The sequence below is a fragment of the Microtus oregoni genome, unplaced genomic scaffold (genome assembly GCF_018167655.1).
Source record: "Microtus oregoni isolate MIOR12 unplaced genomic scaffold, Mior012 000033F_ref0000390, whole genome shotgun sequence".
In the NCBI taxonomy this organism is placed as follows: domain Eukaryota; kingdom Metazoa; phylum Chordata; class Mammalia; order Rodentia; family Cricetidae; genus Microtus; species Microtus oregoni.
Genome location: NW_024543092.1, coordinates 24,939,947 through 24,954,667, shown reverse-complemented (window position 1 = coordinate 24,954,667; position 14,721 = coordinate 24,939,947). Strand labels below are relative to the sequence as shown.

The 14,721-nt window shown below is 47.3% G+C and overlaps 1 protein-coding gene across 5 annotated transcripts in view; it reads right to left on the bottom strand.

The window, feature by feature from the left end:
• Nucleotides 1-1,065: 1,065 nt before the first annotated feature.
• Nucleotides 1,066-14,721, bottom strand: part of Fam120b (family with sequence similarity 120B) — a 71,656-nt gene continuing 58,000 nt past the window's right edge. For 4 of the 5 annotated variants that reach the window (XM_041679960.1, XM_041679963.1, XM_041679962.1 and 1 more), the window contains exons 7-10: nucleotides 11,774-11,980; nucleotides 10,510-10,618; nucleotides 8,502-8,594; nucleotides 1,066-2,418 (exon numbers count right to left, since the gene is read on the bottom strand). In XM_041679960.1, coding sequence (XP_041535894.1) covers nucleotides 2,378-2,418; nucleotides 8,502-8,594; nucleotides 10,510-10,618; nucleotides 11,774-11,980 — 450 coding nt within the window. In that variant the 3' untranslated portion in view covers nucleotides 1,066-2,377. The remainder of the gene's footprint in view (nucleotides 2,419-8,501; nucleotides 8,595-10,509; nucleotides 10,619-11,773; nucleotides 11,981-14,721) is intronic. The other variant, XM_041679964.1, reaches the window with a different exon arrangement.

Below are 14,721 nucleotides of genomic sequence, written 5' to 3'. Positions count from 1 at the left end.
TACTTGCTTTCACAGTTCCCAACTGCCTAGCAATACCTGCCTATTCCACTTATGTCTCTGCCTAACGGTTTCACAGTTAGTTATTCCAAGGGATGAAGCATCCATTCTATTAGAGCACACCCATTTCCTCTTAGAAAGAAAATATGTGTCAAATTTTTTGATTCCTGAAAATGCATTGATCTTTCTGACTTTAGGAACACTGACCGTAAGATTCTGGGCTAGCATTATTTCTCTATAAAGAAAAAGAAAGATATGACATGCATACCAGTCTGGGCAATAGAACAGGACCTTGTCTTAAATAAATAAACAAATACATACATAAAAGGAAAGAAGTATGAGTAAAAAGCATATTTTTATTTTAAACTGATATGTGGAAATTCTACCTACCACTTGACTGGAAAACAACAGAAGCAATATTCTAATTGGCAAAGCTCTGCACACTGGTATTTTAAAAGACATAAACATCCCACCAACACAACGGCTTATTTGAGCTTGTGAATGGCATCCACATTTTATTGACAAGTCAGAATACAGATTCTGTGAAGGAAAACAGCTTTCATAGGAATATACTTTCAATCCGAGAGATCAGAAACTTGATCCAAAGTTACACAAGTGAACAGCAAAGAAACAGACCTTCTAAAGGCAGCAATGTTTCAAAGAAGCAAAAATGAGGACAGGAAGTAGGTATTAAAGGGAAATACTCACTGGAGGATCACAAAAGCAAGTTCCACACCGAGGCATTAAGGTCACAGCAGCGACCTGCAGACATAGTATGCAGAAGTCCTGAAGAAGCTGAACAAACACAAACGGTTCAGATGTGGGAGCTATGGACTTTTCTGGTAGGTGGAACATGCATGCCTTGCACAGCACACTGGAGCTAGTGGTCTGGATAACTGTCAGTGTGAAGACGAAAATGAACATTTCTAGAGGCCTACTAGATACATCTTCAGGGGTCAGGAGTGGCTGTCAGGGCCCTGGGCACCGCTACTCTTGTGTTCCCAGTGGAGATAGGGAGTAACTTCAAAGGTTAAAGAGGACCTTACTTCTCAGTCTGACCTACTGTGCTGCTTTAAAAAAAAAAATTACTTGTTTTTTCACCTTTATGGGTGTTTTGTCTGTATGTACGTCTGTACATCACTTGTGTGTTTGGAGTCCACAGAGGCCAGAAGACGTGTTGGGTCCCCTGGAACTGGAGTTACAGACTGGTGTGAGCTATTGTGTGGGTGTTGGGAATCACACCCAGGCTCCCTGGAAGATCAGCCACTGTCCTTCACCACTGAGCCATCTGGGAATCACACCCGGGCTCCCTGGAAGATCAGCCACTGTCCTTCACCACTGAGCCATCTGGGAATCACACCCGGGCTCTCTGGAAAATCAGCCACTGTCCTTCACGACTGAGCCATCTGGGAATCACACCCAGGCTCCCTGGAAGAGCAGCCACTGTCCACTACTGAGCCATCTCACCTCCAAGCAGAACCAACTTTCCCACAAACAAGCAAGAAAGAATCTAGGTTTTTTTTTTTCTATCCAAACACTTCTGAGGATCAAGAAAAGAAATTGTGGGATAATTGACTTCTGTTAGAATTTCTAATGAAACAATAATTTCTGACAGGTTATATGGCTATTAGATACCATGTGTGATGGTCTGAATTAAAATGACCCCCATAGGCTAATATGTCTGAATGCTTGGTCTGCAGTTAGTGGAAAAGATTAGGCGTGGCCGAGCCGGAAGAGGCGTGGCCATGCAGGAGGAGGCGTGGCCATGCTGGAGGAGGCGTGTCACTGGGTGAGGAGCCATTCCCAGTTTAAGAGTCTTCCTCGGCCTGCCTGCTGCCTGGCTCCCTGACATGCCCTCTGGAACCTTGAGCCTTACATTAAGTGCTTTCTTTTGTAAGCTGCTTTGGTCATGGTATCTTTTCACAGTATCAAAAATAGCTAAGACTCCATGATATCAAGGACTAATGATTTGGGAAAACATTTTCACAATCTAATAAGAAAAGGCGTGAGGGAATCAGAGTTCTGCTAAGATCAGGGAGCATACGTGATGGGTCACGGGGTCAGGAGCAGCCTCTGAAACCAAACCAATGGACATTTTTTACAGTGCATGTGGGAGAAGCCTCTGATAAGAAGGAATTGTGCCTTCTTTTACAGTGTGGTTCCAGTTGCCACCTTCTTGCTGATACGACCGGGTGGCATCACTCTGAAGATTCTCTGAAGGGGGCAGAGTTTGGGCACTGCACTGTCTTCCCACACTTCCTGGAAGAAGCAAACACTCCTTGAATTAAGTCGGTGGACCCCAGTCGGGAAGCTGCGCATGTGACACATTAACCTACTGATTCATTTTAAGATACTGGCGAGGACTCCACCTGCAAGATGTCTAGTATCTTCTCCACTGGTCATGTTCATACTGTCTGCCTCCTGCACCAAACAGAAATAAAACCCAAGTAAGAAGCACTGTCTCCAAACAGTAGCTCTCTTCTAAGTATGCATAAAGACAGACTGCTGAGTGGTACTGGAAGACAACATTTTTCAGTTGTACCACCTGTCATTAAATTTTGTTCTATAATTATTTCATTAAAGTGGAAGCAATTAATTAGGAGGTAGTGCTATTAGTAGAAGGAAACTGTCACAATTGTTCCTCCTGGTGCCAGTTCTAACCATCTGCAGGACATCTAGATGTTTATTACTGCTAATGACTCTGGAAATGGAAATTCATATGCAGATGGCTGAGAGGACTTCCTGCCAAGCACAGAAAAAGCCACGTGTGGCTCTCCCAGGGCTGAGCACACAAGCCCCCCAACCCCACAGTGTAGCTGGCCACTTCCTGCCTCTGACAGACACTTATGCTGGGAAGGGACTTGGAGCAGAGCTAGCCTTGAAGAAAAAAAACTGTTTCCACATCTTAAAGATAACACTTTTTGGTTGGGCATGGTGGTACTCAGGACGCAGGGGCAGGCGATCTCTGAGTTACAGGCAGGATAACGACACAGAGTGAGGCTCTTTCTCAACAACACACTTCTCTCCAAGTCTTGCTCTTGGCTTTCTTTGGTACTTGAAAGCAATGGCTTTAACACACCCTGCCTAATGACCCTGAAGTGTGAGGTGATGGGCCTAACAGGTGTCCAGATTAACACGACCTCACCACCCTGTCATCTCCACTCCCAGTCCTGTAGCCTCCTAGTGTGCAGGCCCCTCTGGGTCATCATGAGAAGGGGCGAAGTGAAGAATCCCACCTAAGTTTACAGCTCCTTAATGGAACTTAACACATTTTTTCCTCTCCAGCTGGGCTGAAGAATAGCAAGGGAGAAGTCAAAACTTCAACTCTGGTAGCCATTTGGTCACAGGGTGGCTGGGATGATGGCCACCTTTGGGGTGCACCTACCCCTATCTGCCAGGCTGCGGTCACTGCAGTGACCCCGAGACCTCAGCTCCCACGTTTATGCAGTTAGGTCCAGACTCTGAAAATGTGTGAACTATGACAAAAGGGATCACTGCCATTTTGAATATAAAGCATTTCGAGTCTTATTTTTTAACATGAAGAATATTGTCTATTTTTTTTTAATCTTGAAACAGTAACAACTTTCTATTTTATATGTTGAAGAAATACAAAAATATTTAAGCCAGGGAAAAACCCACTATAAAAATGTACTGGCCCAAAACACAACCTCAGTAATTTCACAGAAAAAGTAGATTGCCTGATCTTTAAAACAACAACAATTCCAACTAAGGACCAGCTATGTAAGAGCTGGTGTTGCACACACCACTGAAAAGCACTAATGCAGCAGGAGCAGGAGCAGCAGGAGCAGCAGGAGCAGCAGCAGGAGCAGCAGCAGGAGCAGCAGCAGGAGCAGGAGCAGCAGCAGCAGCAGCAGCAGCAGCAGCAGCAGCAGCAGCGAGTGGCCTGTGGACTTTCTTCCGTGTGGGCAAGGCGCCAATGAAGCCCTGTCCTTGCTCACGTTCTGCCCCTAGCTGCTCCCAGATTCACCTCTAGCCTTTCAAGTGGACATCAACCCAGCACTAGGCTGCTCAAACTGGCCTTCTGGTCTCAGGTCTTAGAAGTTTTCCCAGCCCAACCTTCACAGTCAAGACTGTGATTATGTTTCTATTATAACCCAATAAAATAGAGCTGTCCTTCAAAGTCCCAAGTCTCAAAGCAGGACACAATGTCTATGTAGTTTGTGGGCTTTAACATGTGACCAGTACCATGTTTCTGTTTTCAAGTGATCAGAAAAACAGGGTAAATGGGTTCCTCTGGTCTTAAAGCTAGAAAACACACACACCAGTATAGACTCCCAATGTGTCAAGTTTACTGTGGCCAAGTAGGTGGACAGAAGCCAACTCCCTGCTGGAACTTTCCAGCCTGGATGAGCAGCAAATCAGTCAGCTGCTACAGTCACTGGCTGGACAGGACCGACTGTCCAGGGCCTTGTGTGCCCCCAGAGCTTGCACATCTGTGCCAGGGACGACAACTTGCTTATTGCTTTTGATTGTCTGGCATTTTCTTTATATGTGTAAACATAGTTTCCAAGATATATACATCAGAAATGAGATTTCAAAAATTGGTGGTTATGGGGGCTGGAGAGATGGCTCAGTGGTTAAGAAGAGCATTGCCTGCTCTTCCAAAGGTCCTGAGTTCAATTCCCAGCAACCACATGGTGGCTCACAACCATCTGTAAAGAGGTTTGGCACCCTCTTCTGGCCTTCAGGCATACACACAGAATATTGTATACATAATAAATAAATAAACATTTTAAAAAAAATTGGTGGTTATGGGTATGCATACTGAACTTAGAACTAAGACATCGGGAAGCATGGCATCACTCGCTGAGTCACCAGGAGTGAGACTGAAGAACCCATCATCCAGCACGTGAAGAATATCATGCTCAGTAAACCACTGGAGAGCATGCAATCAGGGTACCCACATATCTGTTTCATTAAAGCTGCCCAGTGCCAGAGTTCACAAAAGGGATGTCGGTGCTAGGCTATAGAACCGTGGCCCAGGACACAGACAAAAGGCCAGGAAGCAGTGGCATGTAGAATGCTGGGGGCTAAAAGCCCGCAGTTCAGAGAGGACCCAGTCCTGAAGATGCAAAAAGTCCAGAAGGAGAGCGAATGGTACCAGGCCAGGCCATGGCTGAGATCCTTGATGTGTGTGAGAGTGCAGACCACCTGGGTAAGACCAGGAAATCAGGAGAAGCCTGGCATAGATACAAAGAACCAAAGAGCTGCGGCTGCTGCCCTGAGTTCTTCAGCATGTAGCAACTGTTTTTATAAACACGCATGGGAAGAGCACCCTGAAAGGATTACCTTGGGATAGGATGACATGTCCTTGGAACAACTGATGACTAGCCTTCACGGCACGTCCAGTCCTTCAATTCCTACGGCTCCTGACCCTCAGGTGTGGGCCCAGCAGGAGGCGCCCACCACTTTCTCATTAGCCTTCTGCTTCCTTGTCCTAAACTTTTGTCTACATGTGGCTAAGGCCTCTAGCCTCATCACCAGTCACAAGGACACCACCACATAGGGTGCATCCTGGTGTCGTGGAGATGGTTGTCACAGTGGTGGGACATACAGACACCATGCTACTCTGGGATCTTGGAATTGTGCAGTGATGTGGGTACCAGGGTAGACATCTCTCTAGCAGGGCATCTCTCCTAGGGAGCCACTCTATTCTCTTCTGTGAGGACATGCTCAGTACTCTGCTAAAACAATGTGAAGAAATCAACACCCCCATGACCAACAACCCCAGGAAGAACTGGTTCCCCTAGGGCATTTGAAACATATCCCTGTAACTTCTGTCATCACACTAGGGGTGAGAATGACCCAATTCTTGTGACATTCTTGCTGGGCACTCAGCATGGGACAGGGATCTGTGGGTATAGCAACTCTTTGTAGGGTTCACAGTTTCAGTAGGCTTTCTTGCTTTATTTTCTAAGTGCAGCTATGCTAAGGAATATCTGTCAGGAAAACCAAAGGCACTGACGTGCTGGTTGTGAAATGGTGGAGAGGAGATGCAGCTCTCACTGTCCTGAGAGCTGCAGGTGAGGTTACTAAGGCCCAGGCTTCCCAGAGGAGACGGGCATGGGCCTGTTTCTACGGCACCTCTGTAAACAGCACCCTTCCTACTCACCTGTAGGAGTTATACTCATCCACCAACCAAAAAGCAAAGAATCACAGCACCGTGGAGCCCTGGGTACACAGGCTGATTGATGGAACAGCCTGGCAGAGACCAAGGATCCAGGACAGTTACCTAAGACGGGCATCAGACACAGTCAGTCTGACAATACTAGTTGTACTCTCCTGTATCTAGTGAAGGTGCAAGCTTCCCTGGAGAACTAAACCTCTTATCGCCCACAACTCAACAGTTGTCATTTGGCTTAGCATAAAGATTCTGCACATGGGACTGGGGTAACGGCAGGCCAAAGAGGACAAGGAGAAGGTACCACCTTGCTTAGCATAGCAGACCAGGTGGACTGCTGCTGCTGGCAGGGAAAGGAAGGTTGAGTGACTTCTGCAGTGGGAGAATTATCAGTGGAGACTAGCTGCTCAAGGGAGGACCACTAGCTCTTCTTCCAGCACAGCAACCGCAAAGAGCCAAAGCCTCAAGAACATTAGCCTGACTTTTAGCCAGGTGCCTTGTGTCAGGATCTAGGTTCCTTAAACACTTCAGGGTGGGACATGCAGATAGCTACACCTAGATCCTATCTAACCCTAGCGGCTAAAGCCATTTTCAGAGTCATAGCTTTACAAAGAAGATCTACAGGCTTTTGTTACTTTTGGTGGTCTTTGGCCTTAAGAGACATCTACCTAGTCAGATCTCTGCCCCTCCCTCGCCATTATTCTGGACAAACATCTGTCTGGGTCAGCTAAGAGTCATGTGCCAGCTGGTAGCGGGGCAGAAAGCCCTGGATATAGGCTGTGCTGGAAAGTTTCAGTCAGGAGTGGTGGGGTATTCTGTGTAAGTTCAGCTACTTCAAGGGAGTCAAATGTCAACCCAAGTCTACACTGCTGGTGCTTCTCTTTTCAAAGACACCTACCAGGAACTGGATTATTCTGAACTACACAGCAGCTTCAAAGTTTGCTCAATACCCAAATCAAGAAGATAAGCCTTGACATTGTCCCAGCCTGGGCACGGTACACGCATGCTGTCCACAGCCTGGGCACGGTACACGCGTGCTGTCCACAGCCTGGGCACGGTACACACGTGCTGTCCACAGCCTGGGCACTGTACACACGTGATGTCTACAGCCTGGGCACTATACACACGTGCTGTCTACAGCCTGGGCACGGTACACACGTATGTCCACAGCCTGGGCACTGTACACACGTGTGTCCACAGCCTGGGCACTGTACACACGTGTGTCCACAGCCTGGGCACTGTACACACGTGTGTCCACAGCCTGGGCACTGTACACACGTGTGTCCACAGCCTGGGCACTGTACACACGTGTGTCCACAGCCTGGGCACTGTACACACATGCTGTCTACAGCCTGGGCACTGTACACACATGCTGTCTACAGCCTGGGCACTGTACACACATGCTGTCTACAGCCTGGGCACTGTACACACATGCTGTCTACAGCCTGGGCACTGTACACACATGCTGTCTACAGCCTGGGCACTGTACACACGTGATGTCCACAGCCTGGGCACTGTACACACATGCTGTCTACAGCCTGGGCACTGTACACACATGCTGTCTACAGCCTGGGCACTGTACACACGTGATGTCCACAGCCTGGGCACTGTACACGCGTGCTGTCCACAGCCTGGGCACTGTACACGCGTGCTGTCCACAGCATGAGGAGAGTCCTTCCTCAGCAGCATCACAGGAATGGACTGCTCAAATTGCCACTGTACTGGGACGGAAGAGCTGCTGTGTTTTAGGACAGTGATCTGAGCCACATGGGAATCTGCACACACCAGTTTACAAAAGCAAAAGTCACATTTGAGTATGCTTCTATAAAAAGACAAAGCCATAAATCTTAGGTAATTTCAGTCTATCAAGTTTAGCTCTGAAACCTAAAAGGAATTTGAATTCAAACACTGATGAGAGGTTCTCTAAATATTTAAGTACAAATATTGCATATCTAATTCAATACAGAGTGATTATCAATACACCTGTCTGATATATAAGAAGCTGCATTTCTAACTTATAAATGTGATCCATGACATGAAAGAGAGCACAACACTTAGGTTTGAGCCCTCCATTAGCGACCTTAGAAAACCCTTTGATAAATATAAAAATCGAGACTTCAAGAGAGGAATAAACTGGTAGAAGATAAAGCAGTAAGAAGCAGACATATCACCATCAAGCAAGATTATCATTTGTCTCTATTCCACTAAACAAAGAATTAGGTATGGCAACACACTGATCTGTTTTCTCAATGTAAATATGTGACTGGTTTTCAAACAGGAAATGCAGCAAGTTTAGCACAAACACAGCACAAAGGAATGCAGCGCCTATGAGCAGTTGAAGGCTGGGGTGGCAGCCTCTTACCTGGACCCTGGTCTCTCCATGGCTGCCCATGCCCAGGATGGCCATGTGTGGAGCCTGTCCTGTGGGAGCTGGAGCCCTGTCTCCCCAGCCTCCCTGTGGGAACATTGTCAACACATCAGCACACGGTCACTCATTTCATCTCACACGTAACAGTGTACAAATGACACCAGGCCAGCATACCTTCAGTGTGCACACAGCAGCAGAATGACACCAGGCCAGCATACCTTCAGTGTGCACACAGCAGCAGAATGAGACCAAGACTACAGAAAAGGCCTCAGAAGAGGTGCGGCCACCGGGCGGTGGTGGTTCACGCCTTTAATCCCAGCACTCAGGAGGCAGAGGCAGGCGGATCTCTGTGAGTTCGAGGCCAGCCTGGTCTACAAGAGCTCGTTCCAGGACAGGCTCCAAAACCACAGAGAAACCCTGTCTCGAAAATCCAAAAAAAAAAAGACGAGGTGCGGCCAATCTGTACTGGAAGCCAAATGGTGGCCTACGATCAGTACTAAGAAATATCTCACCATGTGTCTTTAAAATGCAGAGAGGAAACTACTGCAAAAGCTATTTCCTCCAACGAGGAGGCCCACCTCCTGCCTCTCTTCAGATAACACAACCATATGGATGATTCCCCTTGAGCATATTCCTGGGATGTGGTGAGCTCCTCCATGTTTCCCACAAATGCATTAATACACTCTTTTTATACTCTGATGTCTTCCTTGTATCACTAACTCCCACTAACTATGTACTATCTTATACTTTTTAAGGTATCTTTATTTCACATGCTCCACAGAAAGAGAGTTGAGTTCCTACCACAAGTGCCAACCACAGACCCTGGAGTGTGTCTGCTAGGCAGTGTGGCATTTGGCCAGGAACCCCAAGTAAAAGACACGCATGGCAGGCCCTTCAGAGACTAAACTCCTCTTCTGCCTGGAGCCTTGGACAAACAGGGCAAGCACCCAAGTGATTCACCCACCAGTGAGGGTAAAAGATCAAAGGACAACTTAGTGATGCCTGAGACCTTCCAAGGGAGCAGGTGCTTCCCCCAGGGTCACCTCTCATCTGGGGCCCAGGACAACCCCTGGGCTAGCCATCTCCTGATCCTGTTTCCCTCGACTAACAAACTAGCTGCTATCCTAAGAGTGCAGTTCTGATAACAACACTTCAAAACCTTCCAAAGTTCCTCAATTTGAAATGGATACAAACATCAACTCTCTTAAGTTCAATATTAAGAAGGATTCTATACCCAACTCCTACTGACCTTCCTCCTGTTGTAATCACTTGAATCTACAGCCAATCTTCTCCAGACCACTAGGCTTCCTCACTGTGGAACCAGCACCCAGCTTACGGGAATGCCTGTCACTGACACTCTCCCCATAGAGCCCCTTGGTTGACTAGGATCCACTGGCCACTGCTTAACGTGATACAAGCTCTGTGGAAGGGTGAGAATCTTGAACTGTAGCACAGGAAGGCCCTTCAGCAGGGCATCATCTTTCAAGAGTGGCCATGTTAGGTCACAGCACCATGAGTTTTTATAGCTCCTGTTGAATGATTTTCTTTTTGAGATTATAATTTAATTGCAACATTTCTCCCCTCCCTCCCATTTGCCCTTTTCTACTTTCCTTTCAAATCAAGACCACTTTTTAAAACCATTCATGACTGCACACATATACGTATATACATACTGAATTTTTCTACTGTCCATTTGTTTTGAGAAAAACTAAACCTCAAGTTTTGTAAGGTAGATACACATTATCCATGTAGCCTTTAATAAAGGGAACTGTGGGAAACAGATGGTGCATTAGAGAAAGCTCTTCATTCAATTAACAAACGGGTCCTTCCTGAGATATTCTTCCTGATGGGAACAGAATTTAAGCTATGAGTATAGCCCAGTCATATTCATCTGTCATAATTTTATCATTCTTTTATCAGTAAATCACAAGAAAGCAGGCAAGTCTACCCAGGGCCCCAGCACGTTATGCGACAGGTAAGGGGACGCACCAACCCTGCCCACCTGTGTAGTGAGAGTTCCAGTGTGTTCTCCCTACAATGCGCCGGTTCTCCTTGGAGCAGGCCTTGCAGACCACGGCCTTCAGGTTGTGGAACTTGGTGAGCCACGATCTCTGCAAACAGATCAGATGAAAATGCAGGCTGGCCGCATGCTCCGTGAAAGAGTAGGGTGTGAGGTGGGGGGACGGGGGACCTACTAGTGGTCTCTGTCCCTAGGACATCAGCCAGCGTAGCTGCATAGTCTGCACCAAGTAGAGGCAGTGGCTACTCTCAGACCCCAAGAGGGTCTTGATGACTGTTCCCCTCCTGAGACCCCTGGAAACAGCAGCAAACACCTATGATGACTGTTTCTATCCTGCGTAGACTAAAGAGTCATGGCTAAAAATCTACTCTTGTGATAATCCAGGAACACGGAGAGGAATGCTGGGGTCATCAGGCAGCAGCAGATGGGGGGGCGGTAAACAGCACTGTTCTCATAGCCTCTTGAATTATGAATCAATACTTCATCCTCGATGATTCTTTTAAGTGGGTTTGAGGTACTCGAGGAGGAATTGTAGATTTTGAGGTACACAAATAAGGATAATGGGCAGCTGTGTCCCAGACCTGCGTCTCCTTCAGTCCCTGCTGGAGCAATGTCCAAAGCTGAGAAAGGGTTTCCTTTCTGCCCCTCTAAGTTCTGAACACTCACAAACCCTGCAACACCCTGGAACTCTGGTGAGAAATGGTGACAGCAACACACTGCCAAATGTTTTCCCTTTGGTGTGAAAACTCGGGGAGTGTTTTATCTAACAGATCAGCATGTTCTCTCACAGCCACACCGCCTTCTCATCCCTGTGGGTAATAAAACATTCCAAATGAGCTTGGCGGGAGGCCTCATTTGGAAATCTTCCAGGAATCATGAAGCAATTGTACTTAGAAAGCTGGGGCAGCAGTCAGTGTCCCCAGGACATGGGCAGCCTTTGTAGCAGGACGGTCTGCCCAACTAGTCTGCTGTCTGGGAGACCCTCTGAAGACACTGCAAACCCTTTTAGCTCATTTTCCCTACAGAAGCAATTAGCTACATGGACATCAACTGATGCCGCTAAACCAGGCCACCCTCATGTGTGGACATGAGTTACAGAACCGTAAGCACAGTTCTTGCACCTCTGTGAGGTGATGGGGATGACTCTGGAGGACCTGACCAATGGGATGGGCAGACTTTCCAGGTACACTAGAGTCACTGACTTCACGCCTACTCCTTATTCCAATATGCAGTGACCAGAGCTCACATTTTGTTCCAGGAGAACCTCCACAGCATATCCCTTTTCAGACTGCAGGTACTTCTGATGGAAAAGTTTGCCGTCAAAGACATTCCAGGGCATGAATTCGCTTGTTGTCCAGGGGAAGCCACATGCGCTGTTGACCAGTACCAACATGGTGAGGCCACGGACGAGGAGGGACCCCAGCTGCACAGCTCTGGAGTTAATGTAATCCGGCTGTGGAGACAGACATGCACAGCAAGCTCAAGACAGACAGCGCCAAGCAGAAGTTAGATAGGTGCAGCAAAACGGTAACTCGAGGGGGTCGGGCCCACGATGCTGTCTTCAGGACAGGCGCCTGACGAACCCTGAACATGACACTGGCCTCCTGCGCAAGTCTGACTGGAAGAGACCTGGCAAACAAGCTGGCCAGAGAAGCAGGTGGGAACCCAGGCCAGTGCACGACCTTGTTCACCCTCCACCCACCAGGCAGCGGTCCTCTCCTTATACAGATTTGGAACATAACCATCCTGCTTGTGGTGGTATGAATTAAAAGGCTCTCATGGGCTCATGTTTGAATGCTTGGTCCTCAATTGGTGAAACTGTTTGGAAAGGATTAGGAGGTGTGGCCTTGTTGGTGGAGGAGTGGCCTTGGAGGAAGTGTGGACCTGGGGATGGTACTCTGCAGTTTCAATAGCCTACACCATACCATTCCCAGGTCTCCCTACCTCTGTTTGTGTGTGTGTGCACGTGTGCATGTCTGCCTTGGGTTTGTGGATGCTCTCTCCCAGTTAACCTTGCTTGCTTGGTCACGATGTCTTGTCACAGACAGATCAGGAATTAAGACACTGTTCTAGGAAAATCTGGGCCAACATAAGGGGTGGCCACTAGGTAGAACTTATAAGATAATTGTTGGCTTTGTTCCCCTGAAAAACTTTCTTTAAAGGCAAAGGGAGAGCCACTCACCATGTTTTCTAAAAGCCATACTTAATCTCATTTCGAATGAATACCATTTAAAAATAAAATGGCAAATGATGTAATCTCAAAAGGCTGGTGCCTGAGTTTTTATAAATTAAGAATATCTTGCCTCAGCTCTGGCAAAATGGTTTGGCAGTTAAGGGCTGCTCTTCCAGAGGACTTGGGTTTGATTTCTAGCACCCACATAGTGACTGTCTGTAACTCCAGCTCCAGAGGACCCAATGCCCGCTTCTAGCCTCTGCATGCAGAGTCCAAGGTACACAAGGTGCAGACAAAATACTCATACACATAAAAGAAAAAAATGTCTTGCTGATACGAACTACTTCTTTTCTTTGTTAAACAGACTTTTATGTTCAGCTTTCTTCTGTTCTTGATGGAGGAGTCACCCTTTATGCTAACAAAGGGCCCCACAGTCCCACAAGAGGCCACACATTCACCATGGGTCTGGAACGCTGAACCCACTGCCGGCATCAACACTACAGATGTCTAAGAAACCCCATGGAAACCAGAGCACCAGCGAGTCAATCGCCTTCTTGGAATCACTTTGCTCACACTGACCAATGTTATCTTAAACACTATTACACATCTGACACAGTAAATAAAGCTGAAAAAAGTCAGAGAAAGTGGCAGGTGTTTCAGCCCATTCCTAGACAGGCCTCACCTACATGAATCTGACTATTGTTTTAGGACCTGAAGCACAAGCACGCTGGCACACGGCTGTAGTGCCAGAGCCTGACCGCACAAGTTCAGGACCACCCTGCTCTACACAGTGAGTTCCAGGCCAGCAGGGACACAGCGTGGGAGACCTGCCTCATTAACTAAACAGCTGTTTATCATGGGCTTGGGTCACTGCAGATTTAACCTTCACCCTGAAGGGGTTGAACTGCTCCAACTGCTTGTGACTCTGGAAGTTGTCATTCTTTAGAAAGAGACACAGGGATTCTTTGTAGGGTCTGTAGAAGCTCTTCATTAACATAAAATTTCTACGTCTGGTCTGTAGAGTCTACCACGAGCAGAACTGAATTTAATAAACTACTTCTAAGGTCCATTAGCACAACCCTTCTTTCACTTACTGTGAGTGAAGTCCTCTGGCCTTCACATGCGGGGCTTTTCTCTTGCCTGCTTAATTGAGATTATCATTTTTTTGGAGAGGGGGGTTCTCTACGTAGCCCTGGCTGTCTTGGAATTCACTATATAGGTCCTGCCTTTGACTCCCTCCCAGGAGTGGGATTAAAGGCATGCACCACCACATCCAGCAAGACTGCAAATTTGGACCTACAAATCTTACGTATGTTTAATTTGTACCTAGGCAATTCAATTTAGTAAAAAAAAATTATGAATGGCACTGTTTTCCTAATTCAGTTCCCCTGTGTGCACTGATAGTACGGGGAATATAACTGAACTCTGCGTGTGGCTCTTTCATCCTCAAGTTTAGCTCTTGTTTGGAGTCTATTGTTTCGCTTTGGTTTTGTAATTCCCTTGAGACTTCCTTTCAGGGACTCCTGGATAAGATGGCAGAACAGAAGGCACACTGGACGGAGGCACTCATCACCGTTTGGGAATTAAAGGGAATATGAATATTTTATCACTCCATCTGCTACTTTTCCAAGTCCTGAAATAGATTTGATCAACACCCCAACAAGTCTCCTCTGCCACAGGCCCCATGAATGGATTTGCTGCTGCCACTCAGCAGCCGCCCCTTGCAAAGCTGCTTCCCCCAAGCAAACTGGGCTAAAAGACTCCTGCCAGGAAATCTACAGAACGGTAGTGGCAGGAATTTTACATAGGGGTTCCCAGTGACTGTCCCCAGGTATATACCAGCAACACACAAACGAGGAAAGACAAAACTGCCCAGGGAAAGAAACCAGCAGCTCCTGACGACCCTGTGGGAGGGCAGCAGCCTCAGCAGGACTGAGTTTTCCTCAGCTCTCCACAGCCACCAAAACAGCCAAGTAAACACCCTGCACAAGAGGAGCTGAGAGCCATCGCGGTGGGAGATG